This window comes from Sabethes cyaneus, chromosome 3 (genome assembly GCF_943734655.1).
Source record: "Sabethes cyaneus chromosome 3, idSabCyanKW18_F2, whole genome shotgun sequence".
Lineage (NCBI taxonomy): Eukaryota > Metazoa > Arthropoda > Insecta > Diptera > Culicidae > Sabethes > Sabethes cyaneus.
Window position 1 is genome coordinate 168,715,810 of NC_071355.1, and position 14,683 is coordinate 168,730,492.

At 38.1% G+C, this 14,683-nt stretch overlaps 2 protein-coding genes across 2 annotated transcripts; one reads left to right on the forward strand and one right to left on the reverse strand.

The window, feature by feature from the left end:
* Positions 1 to 1,255: 1,255 nt before the first annotated feature.
* Positions 1,256 to 1,950, reverse strand: LOC128743512 (proteasome maturation protein). The gene is made up of 3 exons (XM_053840109.1): positions 1,859 to 1,950; positions 1,675 to 1,806; positions 1,256 to 1,615 (listed from the first exon to the last, which is right to left on the reverse strand). The coding sequence occupies exons 1-3, from the start codon at positions 1,859 to 1,861 to the stop codon at positions 1,352 to 1,354; spliced, it is 399 nt and encodes a 132-aa protein (XP_053696084.1). The 5' UTR covers positions 1,862 to 1,950; the 3' UTR covers positions 1,256 to 1,351.
* Positions 1,951 to 5,173: 3,223 nt separating this feature from the next.
* LOC128743122 (2-oxo-4-hydroxy-4-carboxy-5-ureidoimidazoline decarboxylase-like) lies at positions 5,174 to 6,714 on the forward strand. Its single transcript, XM_053839645.1, has 3 exons — positions 5,174 to 5,301; positions 5,376 to 5,714; positions 5,775 to 6,714. Coding segments are annotated over exons 1-3 (525 nt in total). The 5' UTR covers positions 5,174 to 5,299; the 3' UTR covers positions 5,959 to 6,714.
* The last annotated feature ends 7,969 nt before the right edge of the window (positions 6,715 to 14,683 follow it).

Consider the following 14,683-nt stretch of genomic DNA (forward strand, 5'->3'; position numbering starts at 1 on the left):
TTCGCATAAATACAAATTTGCTGCCCGTTTGTGTTGAAGATTTGTTTGTGCAACTCTAACTATTCAACTAGCGGAGTATATGCACAAGCAATCTCCAACACAGATCAGACAGAAAGTTGTAAGCGAAACCAATTATGTTGGCCAGAACGCACTTGGCGTAATATCCAAAAGGGAAATGGGATCGGACTCCTATGATGTTCCCACGAGATGCAAGGGACAACAAAGTTCGGCCGTACCAGAGCACCGCATGGCACAGTAGGAGTAAGATGCCCAAAGCACTCCGTTCGCGACTGGCATGTTTTCACCCCTCCAGCCATCCAGTCATCGGCACGGAGTTACACCTAGACTTAGGGGCTCCTGATTTGCCGACTCTCAAGGCAGGGTCAGATCCCGTGGCTAATTTTTAAAACGCACAATTGTACAATCTGAGAGTCGCAATATATTGTAAATAATAACTAGTCCAACAAATGTCATATACATAACTCTTTTTAAATTCTGCTTGACTGAGGCGGTACAGTCAAATGAATCAAATTTGAATGGAAGTGATAGTGCCATCCCTGCACATAACACTGAACTGCAGTAAGGTCTCTAACCCGTGTTCTAAAGTTGGCCACGATTATTATTTCGTTTGTCGCATCCCACTTGGTCAGGACATCCTGCGCCCCGGACTCAAAAGAAACCCTCGAGTAGCATTTTTATCACCTTTGCCAGAGTGGGAATGTTATGCTACTCTCAAGTACCTGTCATTTGATACATTTTACAATTTTATTGGTTCAAGTAAAAATGGAGTGCAATTACGGGCAGTCGACCTAAGCTAATTCGCAAATCATTAAAGACTTCTCCAAGCCACTCGTTTGAATTTTACATGATTTCAATTTATTATCTGGAGCTCCATCCGCATCTAATAGTTATTAAAGCGAAGATTTGAAAATTTCTCCTAACATAATTTGATCTGATTAGATATAACCGTATACCGTTAACCTTTCGTTACTCGCGCCAATTTGGATTTATAGGCATGCTTAAACCTAACAGAATTCACTCGAATACTAATGTCACTTCATGAAAAACTTTTTCCACCGTTTGAAAGATCCTGGTCTGCGTATCAACTTGGAATCCCGAGATAAAGTTAACGGTTCACAGACGTTGTACAAAATACAACAGCGCGAGTAACGGAGGGCTAAAGATATATGAAAGCAAACCATAGAAAATTGTGTATCTCACTTCGGTAAATTGTCTGAAAAAGATCTACTTGGTTAATGTTTTATCCCTTTGCGACATTTTATTTCACTCGCTGACGCAATTAAAACGATTATCATTTAGAAATTAATCAAAACCGCCATATCACTATACCTTACAGGATTCCGAGTTTCTTCTCCATTACAGCGTGCGGCTGACGAAGAAATTCGGAATTTTCCTCCACATTGAAGATATCACCAAACTCGATCAGCTCGTCGCGTCCGGTCAGCACATCACGGCCAACATTGGTGGACGGCAAAAAAGGCAAGTGACCCACTCGTGTCATAGATTTCAGCTCCATCGTAAGCTTTAGCGGTGCAGCTAAGCCTTCACGATTGCGAAGCATTTGCAGATTAAGATTTTGTCGGTGTTGAGCATACTAAAATAAGGAAAAATAAAAATTTATGATCTAAGCCTTATAATAATACGATTAATTACATTCTGCTCTGAATGTTTCAGTGGATGAACCGTCTGCAATTGAGCGGTGCAGCTTTCATCGAGAGGAGCGTTGTGGCCGGTAAATTCCTTGAAACTGGAGGGCATCTGCGGTGCAACTTTTATGGAAGCCTCCTGAAAAGGAAACTTTTAAATAATGAATCAAGTACACAACAACATAATTTACCATTTTGCTAGAAATTATTAAAGAAATTCGTTTATCCTTAGCGTTTAAGCACACTTCTACGCAAAAGACGACTATAGCGAGAGCGAGAATGACAACGCTTTTTCGTACAATAACAAAAATGCGCTTACCTTACTTCATGATGACAGTTCCATTACCAACATTAACCAGAGATGCCAGGAAGTCTGTAATAAAATTACAAGCATTTGGGAAATGATATGATACATGAATGAATTCTCGGATTTCTCAGATCTGAATACATTGAACATATAATATCACACATTTTTAAAATATCACCAATTCCGAAAACCTGAACACGAATTGACCTTTAATCTATAAAAACTGCAATTGTCTACATATTGTTAAATGAAATCCATTCATTTAACAATTTATACAAATTGCAGAAAAACTGATAGCTTTGTACTTAACTTAACAAAATGTCAAGTTTAGGAGCAGTGATGCCATAAATTTTGGACAATTAAAACTGCTCGAAAACAAAACCAACAAAACCCAATAGAAAATTTTTACAGGTGGTGTTTTACGAATCTAAGGCTGTGAACCATTTCGCGAAATTTTTAACTTTTTGGTTAAAATTTGACAGTACGATGGTTTGTCGAAAATAACCCTGCTCGGGAGCATGGTTAGTTTTAACCTAGTTCAGAGAGCCAATGATATATGCCACAGGTGAGGAAAGAGCTTCGATGTGTTTCACTGATTTTTCCTTGAATTTTTTTGATCAATGTATGGATGTTTAACATATAATAAATTTGTTTATTCAACCCGAAATGAAATGAGATAAATTTTATCTATCAAATAGGAGCAAATAAACACCAAAAATCAATCTGTCAAATATGAAATGGTTCGCATTCTGAACTGATTTTAACCACTCGAGGAGAAATAACCATCAAACTGTCAAATTTTAACTAAAAAGTTAAAAATTTCGCGAAATGGTTCACAGCCTAAATAGGGTGCCTACAATTCACTATGACGGCGTCGCTGATATTGTTCAGGGTTTTGCGTGAGAAAAAAGAAAAGGAAGTAGTTTTGCTTTTATCATCACGAACACGTTGACAGTTCGGCATGAGATATTCAGAAGCAGCCTACGAAATCCTTTTCCCGCTTCAACGCGAAAATCACTATAGTAAGAAAGAGAAACAGGGACAACGGTAAAGTTTCTACACTGAGAAAACTTTTCGTATAGTTTCTATGTGTCCCACCCATAGATTTTTGCAATGTGCCCAGTTAATGAACTTTATATGCCAAACAGTTATAATTTATGGGTACGCGAAACTTTTGCGCATACTATTCATATGCGTATATTTTTTATGTGTATAATTGCACATACTATTCATACCCGTATAATTTTTATGTGTATTTCTAGGCGGATTGTGCTTATATGTGGCACATGATAATTATCTGGAATTTCATATGGAAATTTACCATTAGTTATGTGCAGAATATTTTGAGTGTATTTCGTTTCGTCATATATTGCTAATTGTAAGAAAAATTGTACCAGAGAGAACAGATTAACAGACTCGAAAGAAGTAATCGATTTTTTGTGTGTAAAATCTGTCGGTAGCGCCCTCCAGAAATAGTTTGCCAAACGCATAAAAAAATATCCATGTACTTTTATCAATACTTCTTTGTGCTGGAGTTAACATCATAGCAGCGATGGCAGCGACATCAAGATTTAGTTTGCCACTTACTGCTCGAGGGGTGCTCTATAGAAGGATTACTCGTAGATTTCATAAAAACCTTTCACACACTTTTTGTCAATTACCTGGTAGGCTGTTCTCTGTGATTGTACCATCTAAGTGCGTAGTAGTCTGTTCTCTGTGGTGCGATATCGCTCATAAAGGTGCTATTTTAGCTTAAATCGTTTCGATATCTTCGGCGTTCTTTTTCGTTACATTCCAAGCAATAAGTGCGCCGAAGAGACCGAAACGATTTTAGCTAAAATATTGTCAACTGCAAGGAAAACTGTACCATCCAAAGTGCGATATCGCTCATAAAAGTGCTATTTTGCATTAAATCGTTTCGGTATCTTCGGCGCATTTTTTCGTTATCTTTAACGCAATAAGTGCGCCGAAGATACCGAAACGATTTAATGCAAAATAGCGCTTTTATGAGCGATATCGCACTTTGGATGGTACAATTTTCCTTGCAATTGACAATAGCACTTTTACTTTTACGCACTTACTGATTGGACAATTTTACTTGCAATTAGCAATACATTGGCAGTAGGCAAAATAATCCAGAATCATCTGCCAGGCACAATAACAACCTATCAAACTACCGATGTCATTAGATGCGTAAAATGCCATCTGTCAAACTTTCTATGGGGTAAATCGGTAAGCTATAACTTCTGATCCAAGACTCAAACCGTCTTTCACAGACCACGTTGTATTCGAGCGGTAAAGTTTTCGGGAACAAAAAGCTTGACAAAAAGCTTTTGTCTATGTGTATTAGCTTAGAAACGTTGGAAACGCAAAGAATAAAAGCTTTTAGTTTACATTAGCCCCGTAACTTTTGAAAATAATGTAGCTACCGTGGCTTTCACATAAAGTAGGGTAACCAACCTATTTTGGACCCCATCAGCAGCTGTACATAATTTGGACACTTCCATTTGATTTTGCTGTAAGTGTCCAAATTATGTACAGCTGTTGAGGGGGTCCAAAATACGTTGGTTACCCTATGTAACAAAAGATGTGCCTAATTTACTAGAATTGAGATTTCATCATTATTTATAATTTAGTTTTCATTAGCATATTTCAGACTAAACTAATTTTTTTAATCTTTTGTCCATCAAGAGCCTAAATCACAACAGGTATTTTCAGTCACACAAGCTGAAGTTCACATCGCATATCAGATAATTTAGATATGCTCATGGAAAAAGCTGAAGTCAAACAGAATGATCTTGAGTTATAGATCCATCTACTAATTCATTGTACTTGCCTAGCAGACTTTAATCTGCAAGGTTAAGTAATTCAATAATTTTAAATCGCGAATAATAACAACTGAAATATAAATTGCATGTAAAAGGAATGTTTTCCATAAATCAAACTGATCTTGATGGCAAACACTGTCGTATTAAACTGTGCGGACAACAGAATAATAAACAACGCTGTTGTCATTCTTGCTACTTAGTAATATTATTATTCTGTTAGTAGTAGTGAGGTCGTACCTTTCTACAGAAAGCTTGATAGGGGCAAAAGCAAAATATTTACACGGCTTAGAAAACTGATAAAGAAAGAGAATTGAAATGACCTACGGCTTTTTTTCTTGTCTGACCGGATTGAGACAATCAGTTAATAACTAAACGTTGCTCTTGAAGGTAGCACTCGGAGCAAACGCGGAAGGCAAAATTAAAATTTTGAGTAGAAAAGTTCAACAATTGTCTCATTTTTTACGGTATTGTTTTAGAACATTATTACACACGTAAAAATGTACGTTAAGTTGAGAATGAAGTGGTCGTTGCCTTGCTATTTAAACTTTAAACTATATTTTGCGTATATACTAGGAGGACAAAACTTTCGTTAGACCAGCTCAACGCACTCACACCGGCGGAATTTCATAAAACTTTCGAAAATGTTGTCGAATGTTGGCCTGAGGCGGCGATTTTCTGTTCAGCAATGACTCCGTTCAAAAATTTCGAGTCGATGATTACAATTTTCGAAAATTATCTGCAGAGATTAAGCAACGATAATAAGCTACGGATTCTACGTCTGCATCCAGATCTAGCAGGAAAATTACTTGATACACAGCAACTTACAGAGGAGTCTAGCTACGAGCAATCATGTGTTGGTTTGGACAAACTGGCACCGGCAGATAAGCAGCGCTTGACCAAGATGAATGATGAGTATGATAACGTAAACTCATGGAAGACGTATTATTGATTAAAATTTTTGTTCTATTTAAGGTACAAGCAAAAATTTGGATTCCCTTTTGTGATTTGCGTGCGAGAAGCTTCTAAATTTGAGGCAATAATAAATGGTGTAGGTGCAAGAATCAATAATAATCCAGATATTGAGCTTGACATTGCAATGAATGAGGTGAAAAAGATTTGCCGGTTAAGGATATTGCAACTAGTGAATAATTTATGAGTTAAAATCTGCCGTGGAGATGGATTGTAGTTATATTTCTCATATTAGACTAATTGGTGTAGTTAATCCGTTTTTATATCACAACATAAATTGTGTACATATAGCGTGGACCCCCGTTCGTTTGACCGTTTTTAATCTGAACACTTTTTAATTTGCACCACGTTGGTTTGCACGACGTGCAAATTAAAAATGGTTCAAATGTCATTCTCAACATGACATCATTTGCTCATGCAGACAATGCGCATAAACGCGATTTGTTTGTATTGATCTAGCGTGTTTAATCTGTTTCACATTGCGTTTTACCAACGATTATGATAGAAATCCGATCGAAGAATGAAATGTTCGCTGCTTCCAACTTCCAACTGAATCAAACCACCAAAACAATAACAAAGAGTAGGGTGACCAGTTCACACAATTTCCAGTATATTTAGGGTTGCCAGTTGTTCAAATTAAAAACTGACCCCGTTAGCTTGCATGAGAAATCGTTCAAACGAACGGGGGTCCACTGTATGTATATGTAACCGGAAAGAAAAACAGCTCAAAATAATCTACAGTTAGTAACTTTTATTGGGAGATTGCAGAATAAAAAAAATAAATTGAGTAAGCGCAACTTTCTCAAACAATAGCCAAGCCTCAAGCTATATTAATGCAAAATACCACAGCACGCCGCACCACGCAAATAATGAGCAAGGACTGCATCTTTTTTCAACAGCGATAGTACTAATTCGGTATGTGTCGGTAAGTTACAAGTATTGCTGTATTAAGCTGAGCACTATTTAAGGAGAAATCAGTAATTAAAAGATTAATATAAAATATCTGTGTAAGGAACAGGAGTAACTCGCTTAGAACATTGTGCCAGACTCAATTTAGGGAACAGCTTATCTCATTGATTGCAGTTGCGGTACATTCATTTCACAGTTTGTTGCACACCGTGGCCCACCGGGCCTACCTTTTTGACATTTAAATTGTGAAATGTTAGAAATTGGCAGCCCTGCATTTTATCCAGCTTTCCACGAGCGATAATGGCGGCTGATGGGTACAAGTTTCTGAAGGACACAGTTCGGTTTTGACATTCAATGAAGGAGCGGTTACTGCGGTTACTATGGAAGCCACTATGGTTGTTTGCTGGATGAGTAGAAAAATGAAAGTAGAAAAATTGTTTAGTTTTCGCAGACCAGCCGAAGAGGAATTTAGTTTGAGGGAAGCGAGTTTTTGTGCTTTCTTAGCTCTCATTTTTTGAAATATTCTTTGCATAGGGAAAATGTGACAATACCCAAGGAACATTTTTGTTGTATAGCAGCTTATGAAGCGCTTGTTCTATTCGTTTTAGTCACTGACGAACTGACATGACACATAGAAGAAAATCCTTTAATAACCATCGTTCTAGACATTTTGCTTGCACACTAGCACCCTCTGTTATGCATGTCGCGGAGTAGCTTGCATTTTCAGGGTTTTTACATTTGAATGGTTTTATACTGAAAGTCGAAGCAATACTCGCGCGCCACGATGTAGCCATGTTGCGAAACATGCTTTTTTGAAAAATGAGTGGTTTTTGATTCGACGATGGAATTAACGCGAGTGTCTCGTCTGTTTGTCTGTGTTTTAGCTATGCAATAGTTGTATAAGCTACTCTCAAACAAAAATGTTTGTTGGATATTTCTGCAAAGAATAGCCCCAGAGTACAGACTACCAGGTAACCGACAAAAAGTGTGTAAATCTACGAGTAGTCCTTCAATAGAGCAACCCTCGAGCAGTAAGTGGCAAACTAAATCTTGATGTCGCTGCCATCGCTGCTATGTAACTCCAGCACAAAGAAATATTGATAAAGGTACATGGATATCTTTTGATGCGTTTGGCAAACTATTTTTGGAGGGCGCCACCGACAGATTTTACACACCAAAAATTGATTACTTCCTTCGAGCCTGTTAATCTGTTCTCTGTGCATGAACTTTGTTTCTGTGTACCAAGGTAATTAGCATTTTCTTCTTCAGTGCAATGCAATGTAATCGCTGCTGTTGGAAACCCCTGGTGAAAATTCAAGAGCAACATTTCAATAGGGCCCAAGTGCAAAATATAAAAAAACTGGTTTTTTGGTTATATTTAAAGCTTTTTTAAGTATCTATAATAATACCAAACATCATAGCGATTTGAAAACTTTATGAGTCTTAAAAAGCAAATTTGAAAAAGCCTTATGTGAAAACTGGCAACAAAGTTTTCATTTTGTGCTTTGGCCCTTCTGTATGGAAAAGCCTATACGCAGTTTGTGTTTTGTTTTGCATTCGGCCCTATTTTTGTTGTGGGATTTCTACGCATAGTGGCGAATAATCACTGGCCATCTCCGGTTAAGTACGTTTAGTAAGTAATAAATACACAATTTTTGAATTTCTGTTGGTAATCAATTGTTAACAGTGCAAATTAAATATTTTAGAAACAGCCAGTTCTGCAGTTGCTGCTGCGAAGATGATCCCCGCCGTACAATTGCGCGAGAGACTCGACGGACGACCGAAAAAAACAATACGATGCTACCTGCATAAATAACACGGCCATTCACAGACACGACATGTTTAGTACTTAAGCCTGCGCGGCAGCAAAAATTTAAGTTACTTTTCGGCTTACACGAAAAAAGCTATTTCGCTGTATATATATATGAATTTAGTGGTTATCTCAGCCATTGGAATCGTTTAGCTAACGGAGTGATTAATTAATTAGTCAAAAATTAGGCGACACTCAAACGAGTGTCTGGTCAAGCGGTTCCGGGTACGTTAAGAGCAATAGTTTAGTTGGTTACTAAGCGGTAATCCAACGAAGAGCGGCACAATGCCAGAACAACGCAATGAAGCAGGTGGCGGAGATGGTGATGGTGGCGGCCCTAAACCAGGTCATGCAGCAGCAGCAGCAGAGCCAGGTGAAGGGCAGCCCTTGCTGGCCGCGAACAATCAAACCGCGAATGCCGGGCAACCACAGCAAGAACAGCAGCGGCAACCGTCGAAGCTGGAATCGTTTTTCGCTATCACAAAGTCGCTGATTGTGCGTGCTTTGATTATCTATTTCATTTCAACGATCTTCCGACGACCGGGTCAGAATGCCGAGAATACAATGATGCCGTCAAGAACAGGCTTGTGGCTTGGAATCTGTTCGACAATGAAACAGTGTTCGATTTGTATGTGTACGTTTCGGAGGATCCAACGGAGGTTGAGTTTGGTAACCCGAATTCGCTTGTGTGGCTGCAGGAGGACCTGCGGTACGGCGATTGGTACGGTGGACAGAGTTCGTTAGTTGCGCGCCCGAGACATTTACTATCGCTGAACTGCCAAGGCGTGATGCACTTGCACGCTGTGGTGAGTTAGAAATGCTAAATGAATGAACTGCTGCTGCTTCACACTACCAATAGCGACTGCCGCACCTCACGGGTAATACGTTCCGCTTCACAAACGGTTCAACGGTGGCGGATTTGCCGATGAAATTAAACCCCAACTTTTCTATCAGAAATAATAAAGCTGATCGGTGTCTCAGTTACGAATTTTTAACCTTTTCTAGCCATTGCGCTTCAAAACAACGTGATAAAAAAAGGCCAAACGCGAAACGCTGTTTAAAAATTGGCCCAACACCAAAGTCATATCACCACTGACAGTAAATAAAAGCCTCATGTCAAAGGCCCCATCAACAATTGATAATCAAATCAGCCTTATGAAAAAGTCGTATTACCGAATGATCTCCGAAAACGGCCAAATGCATTTTTTTGCAAATTACAAAGTAAATCAATGTTTTTTCTGCTAGTTGTTGCATTACACATTAAACTATTATGTTTTTGCATCATAATGTGACATTCAATTCTAAGCAACACTGTTTATATCAAATAAGGAGTTAAAAAATGATGCTCAAGTTTCAACATCGATTTTCTCGAAACTGTCAGTTTTGACTTCGGCCTATTTGAAATGTTGCTCTTGAATTTATTTTTAGTTTTCGAGCAGCATAAGATTTTCTGCGATATCAGCACCACTGCGTACTGCTTTACCATTACCTGCCGTTTTGTTGCTTTTGAAAAATATTTTTATTCGTAGTTCTGGTATTTCTACCGGATTTCATTTAATTTTTAATCGTTATTATTTAAAAAGCTATTTGTTCAATGGTAAGTAATTCAAACATGTCAATCAGCTGATTTAGGTTTTAATACTGATCGTTTACCTGTTATTATACAAGAGTCCACCTACTTCAAACGGACGGAAACGTATTAGTCCAATTCGTTGGTACGACGAAGGCCGTCATTCCCGTGATGATCATTCGTCATCCAGGACAAATGTCATGCACCGCACTACCAGGACAATAACTTACGTCCGATCACGAGTTAATAGCAACAATGCTGCTGATAGTCGTGATCAATGCCTGGGAGTATTCGGCCTCAGTAGTAGCACTACGGAGAACGATTTGCGCCGTATATTCAGTCGCTACGGTTTGATTGAGCGGGTTACGATCGTTCGCAGGCACGACACTGGGTTATCCAGATGCTATGGATTTGTATATTTTTGTAACAGCTGCGACGCCAAACGTGCTAAAGACAAGTGTGATGGCATGCTTTTTGATCGACGCACTATCAGAGTGGATTTTTCCGACACATACAGACCGCATCGGACCAATCGGGACTCTGACCGACATAGAGAAGATGTTAATGATCGGTGAGTATATATTGCTAATTGCAAGGAAAATTGAATCATCCCAAGTGCGATATCGCTTATAAAAGTGTGATCCTGCATTAAATCATTTCGGTATCTTCGGCGCACGTTTTCGTTACCTTCCAAGCAATAAGTGCGCCGAAGAGACCGAAGCGATTTAAGCCAAAATTGCACTTTTATGAGCGATTGAGCACTTATTGATTGGACAATCAATGTTGATGTTGATCAAAACAACTAATATCGGTATTGTTTTCTAACATTTTAGGTATAATACGCATCGATACAGGTTCGAGCAGACGTGCTTTAGTTTAGTTTTATGGCAATTACGTCGACTTTTTTTTTCAGATTGCATCGAACACGAGAAGAGCAGCGCTCAGAGCATCGATCGTCTTACTTGCCAACGCATTCTCGTCGACTGGCTTCCAGATCATCAAATATAAAGCGTTGAAGTTTTGTAGAAAGCATAGCTGCTAAACGAAAAAATGGAAGGAAGCAATCGTAAAATTTTCGCTGAATACACTTATTCGCATCGGTTTGTATGCTATTTGCATTATAATTCCTATTTGATGCATTTCTGGTCCATGTCATTGATATACTCAGTGTTGGGCACCGCTAATTCGCCGACCAATCGAGAAACGCTAGTTATACTTTATAATTTATACTCAGACTAGCCGAATTGTTGCTGGTCCATAATTCCAAATGAAGTGCCGCTGTTTGTTTTATAATTAACTAGCAGACCCGGCAAACTTCGTATTGCCACAAATTAAACTGTGTTGTACATAAATCCTGAATCTCGGATGACCTTTATCACAATCTTGAGTTTTACAAGTTTCTGAGGAGCTCATGAGAGTTTTAATATACAAATTTTCCTCACAGTAAAATAGAAAACAACTCCCCCCATTGCTTAGCTTGATGAAATAAAGCGGATAGCATTTTAATATTCGCCATCATTACAAATCATTTCGCCGAACACCAATTCTCGGTTGACCATAACGCGGAATAGAGTTTCGCAGAATACCATTTCGCGAAAAACCTTACACGGGATGTACCATTTCACGGAAAATCTTTTCGTAGAAAGTACCATTTCGCAGGGGTGACCCAACTGAAGGAAAGTAATAGAGGTTAATAGACAGGGCCCGACATCGTCGAAACAAATAAATGAAACTGACTTTCTCTTATCTTCGCTTCATACATGAAGTAACTGCTTCATTTGTTGAACAGAAAGTTTCAAGCAAGCTTCAGTTGAAGTTGGTGGCCGTTTCAATTGACGACGGCAGAGAGTCAGGCACGATTTGTCGACATTGACTAGCTTAATTTTAATATACGTTGCATTGTAGGAAATGTTACTCAATTTCAATTCATTTGCACTCAAAGCTTGCTGGCCAGCTTCTGAATATTTGACAGAAAAGAACAAATAAAAAGTTGAAACCGATAGTCATGATGAAGTGAAACCCGTTTCGCTGATGCTGACTGAAGCCAGTTTGAAACTGAAGCGGTGCTACTTCTGTTGAAACCGAAGCTTCACTGCTCCATTGTTTAGTGACGCTATGCCATTGAAGGTGACGTTGTCGGGCCCTGTTAGTAGATCTAGGGAAACAAATAAACCTAGATAGAGGTGATATCTACGGGGGGCTGCCCCTCCCCCCCGGCAGTGGCCGGCGCTTCCAACGGCAGGTCGGCGGCAACACTCGCGGCCTGTGGTCGTCTCGCGCTGAATTATTTAATGTTACTATTGATAGTTTCTGGTAGTCTTGTTATTGACTAATGTTTTATGAGAGAGTCTAAAATTTCTCGAGTTCGATTAGTTTTTGCGTTACGCAAAAATTTCCATATTATTTGTATTAGAGTCCTTATCCCCCTACCACAGGGGTGAGGGGTCTCAAACCACCACAAAAAAATCCTGCTTCCAAAACCTCTCACGTGCCAAATTTGATTCCATTTGCTTGATTAGTTCTCTAGTTATGAGGAAATTTGTATTTAATTTGTATAGGAGCCTCGTTACAAAATACCAATGTGTTGTATAATGATACCGTGTTAATTATTAGTATGTATTTGGTACACCCTGGCTGAACAGAAAATGAAGTTATGCATGGCTGAAAAGAAAATGCTTATAGGATTTCATGCTCTTTAAGATTCAGAATTCGAAATTTTCGACGATATCGAGAATGACTTCGCTATGGAGGACAGAAATTCAAGAGGTTAATACCTGGTGAACCTGGTTCATCTTGACTGAGAAATTTTTCAATTTCCTTCGAACATAACTTTTCAGAAACAGGAGAAAACGTTACTTTTGAGTCTACTGAAAAAGTTTTGGATTCTCACCAGAAGAACGTTGATTGGACGCCTCGGCTCAAAAAATCCAATCTTTAGACAAACCGAAATGGAACTTCTGCATGCATCATAAGTTGTTCTCAACCTTGTAAAAATGACATAGCGTAAAAATACATCCAACCAGATTGTATTGCGGAGTTTCCACCTATTTAGAGTCCCACGCGAAAATTATTAGCGTGGTTATTTTCTGCGTTTACCACACATGTTTGCAATTTAGCAATTTGAACCATCAGCTTTTCGTTATTGCCTCCGCACTGCACCCCTCCTTGCTTGACAAGCATATTTTCAATGTATTTAGTAAGTATCAGGATAATTATTATTAAAAAACGGATTTGCGTAGGACTCGTAAAATAGCTGCCAGGTGCAATACGGAAAACCATATTTTTTCATTTTCATTCTGCCAAAGTGAACTTAGTGCATACATACCAAAACTAAAAGTTAATTATTTCGATAAGAACATACTATTTTACGGATATTTATAATCTCATGGCATAAAAGACATCCTGTTTGTGATATGTGAGTGATAAAATTATTTATTAGGTCAGCTGCAAACAGTTGATGGGACGATAAAGTTAGAGATTGAATTACTCAAAATAATGTTTTTGGCGCTTGGTTCGTTCTAGCAGAACCCCGCTCATATATAAGATAAACTGGAAAGCATTTTATCCATTATAATAGGTTTTGATCTTAGTTAAATTAAGAAAAGTCGTGTAATATATGTAATATATATATATATATATATATATATATATATATATATATATATATATATATATATATATATATATATATATATATATATATATATATATATATATATGATAATAGTAATTTCTACAGTGGTAGATTACAATGCAAGTTGTTGCGGTATGTTTAAAAATAAACAGTGACTGTTAATTTTCAGTTTGCGATTAGTTCACAGGTAACCAATAAGCATTTCCAATGCAATTTAAAAGCAAGTCAATAAGCATTTAAGTTGCCTTAAATGGTACTTAAATGCTATTTTGGCAAAATATGCGGCTACTTTACTGCTAGCCCTCTTATAGTGCTGACAATGCTTATTTGCAAGAAGAACACAAGAAGAATTTAAATATAAATATGGATGCCAATTTACAACAGTTATGCAGTCAAAAAGCTGATAAACAATAACCTGCAGTATAAAACGCCAGGGATGCTAATAAACGACTGATTTACTGCTTATTTTAATGCTTATTGGTTACCTGGGTTATTAACGAAATTTCCACGATTATCGAGTAAATTGTATCAATTAGCGAATTAGCGGTACCCAACACTGGATGCACTAATGAATGCTATGGTAATATGGATAGAGGACATTCATATAAACCCTGGTTAAATGTTTCGGATCGTACCTTGGAAACAACGGTAGGTTTTATATTTAACGGGTGGCAACTAAAATTTTGGAATTTTTTTTCAAGCTGTCAAAAAAGACAGATTTGATTTAGCGAAATTAAAGATACATTATCCATTGTTGAAAAACATTAGTGAACATTTGAAAACGGTCCGTAGTCGGCTTACTACTTTAATAAACGTTGCGTATGTAGCTTGTATACCGCCTACTTAGCTTCGAGGTACGATGCTGGTCTAACAAGCCAGTCGTCGCATGTTCGAATCTCGGCTAGACGGTGCTTGCTTGAAAGAGTCAGTAGGATCGTTACACTGGCCCCGTAATTTTCCTGTACTCTAAACAGCCGGCTGCGAAGTCT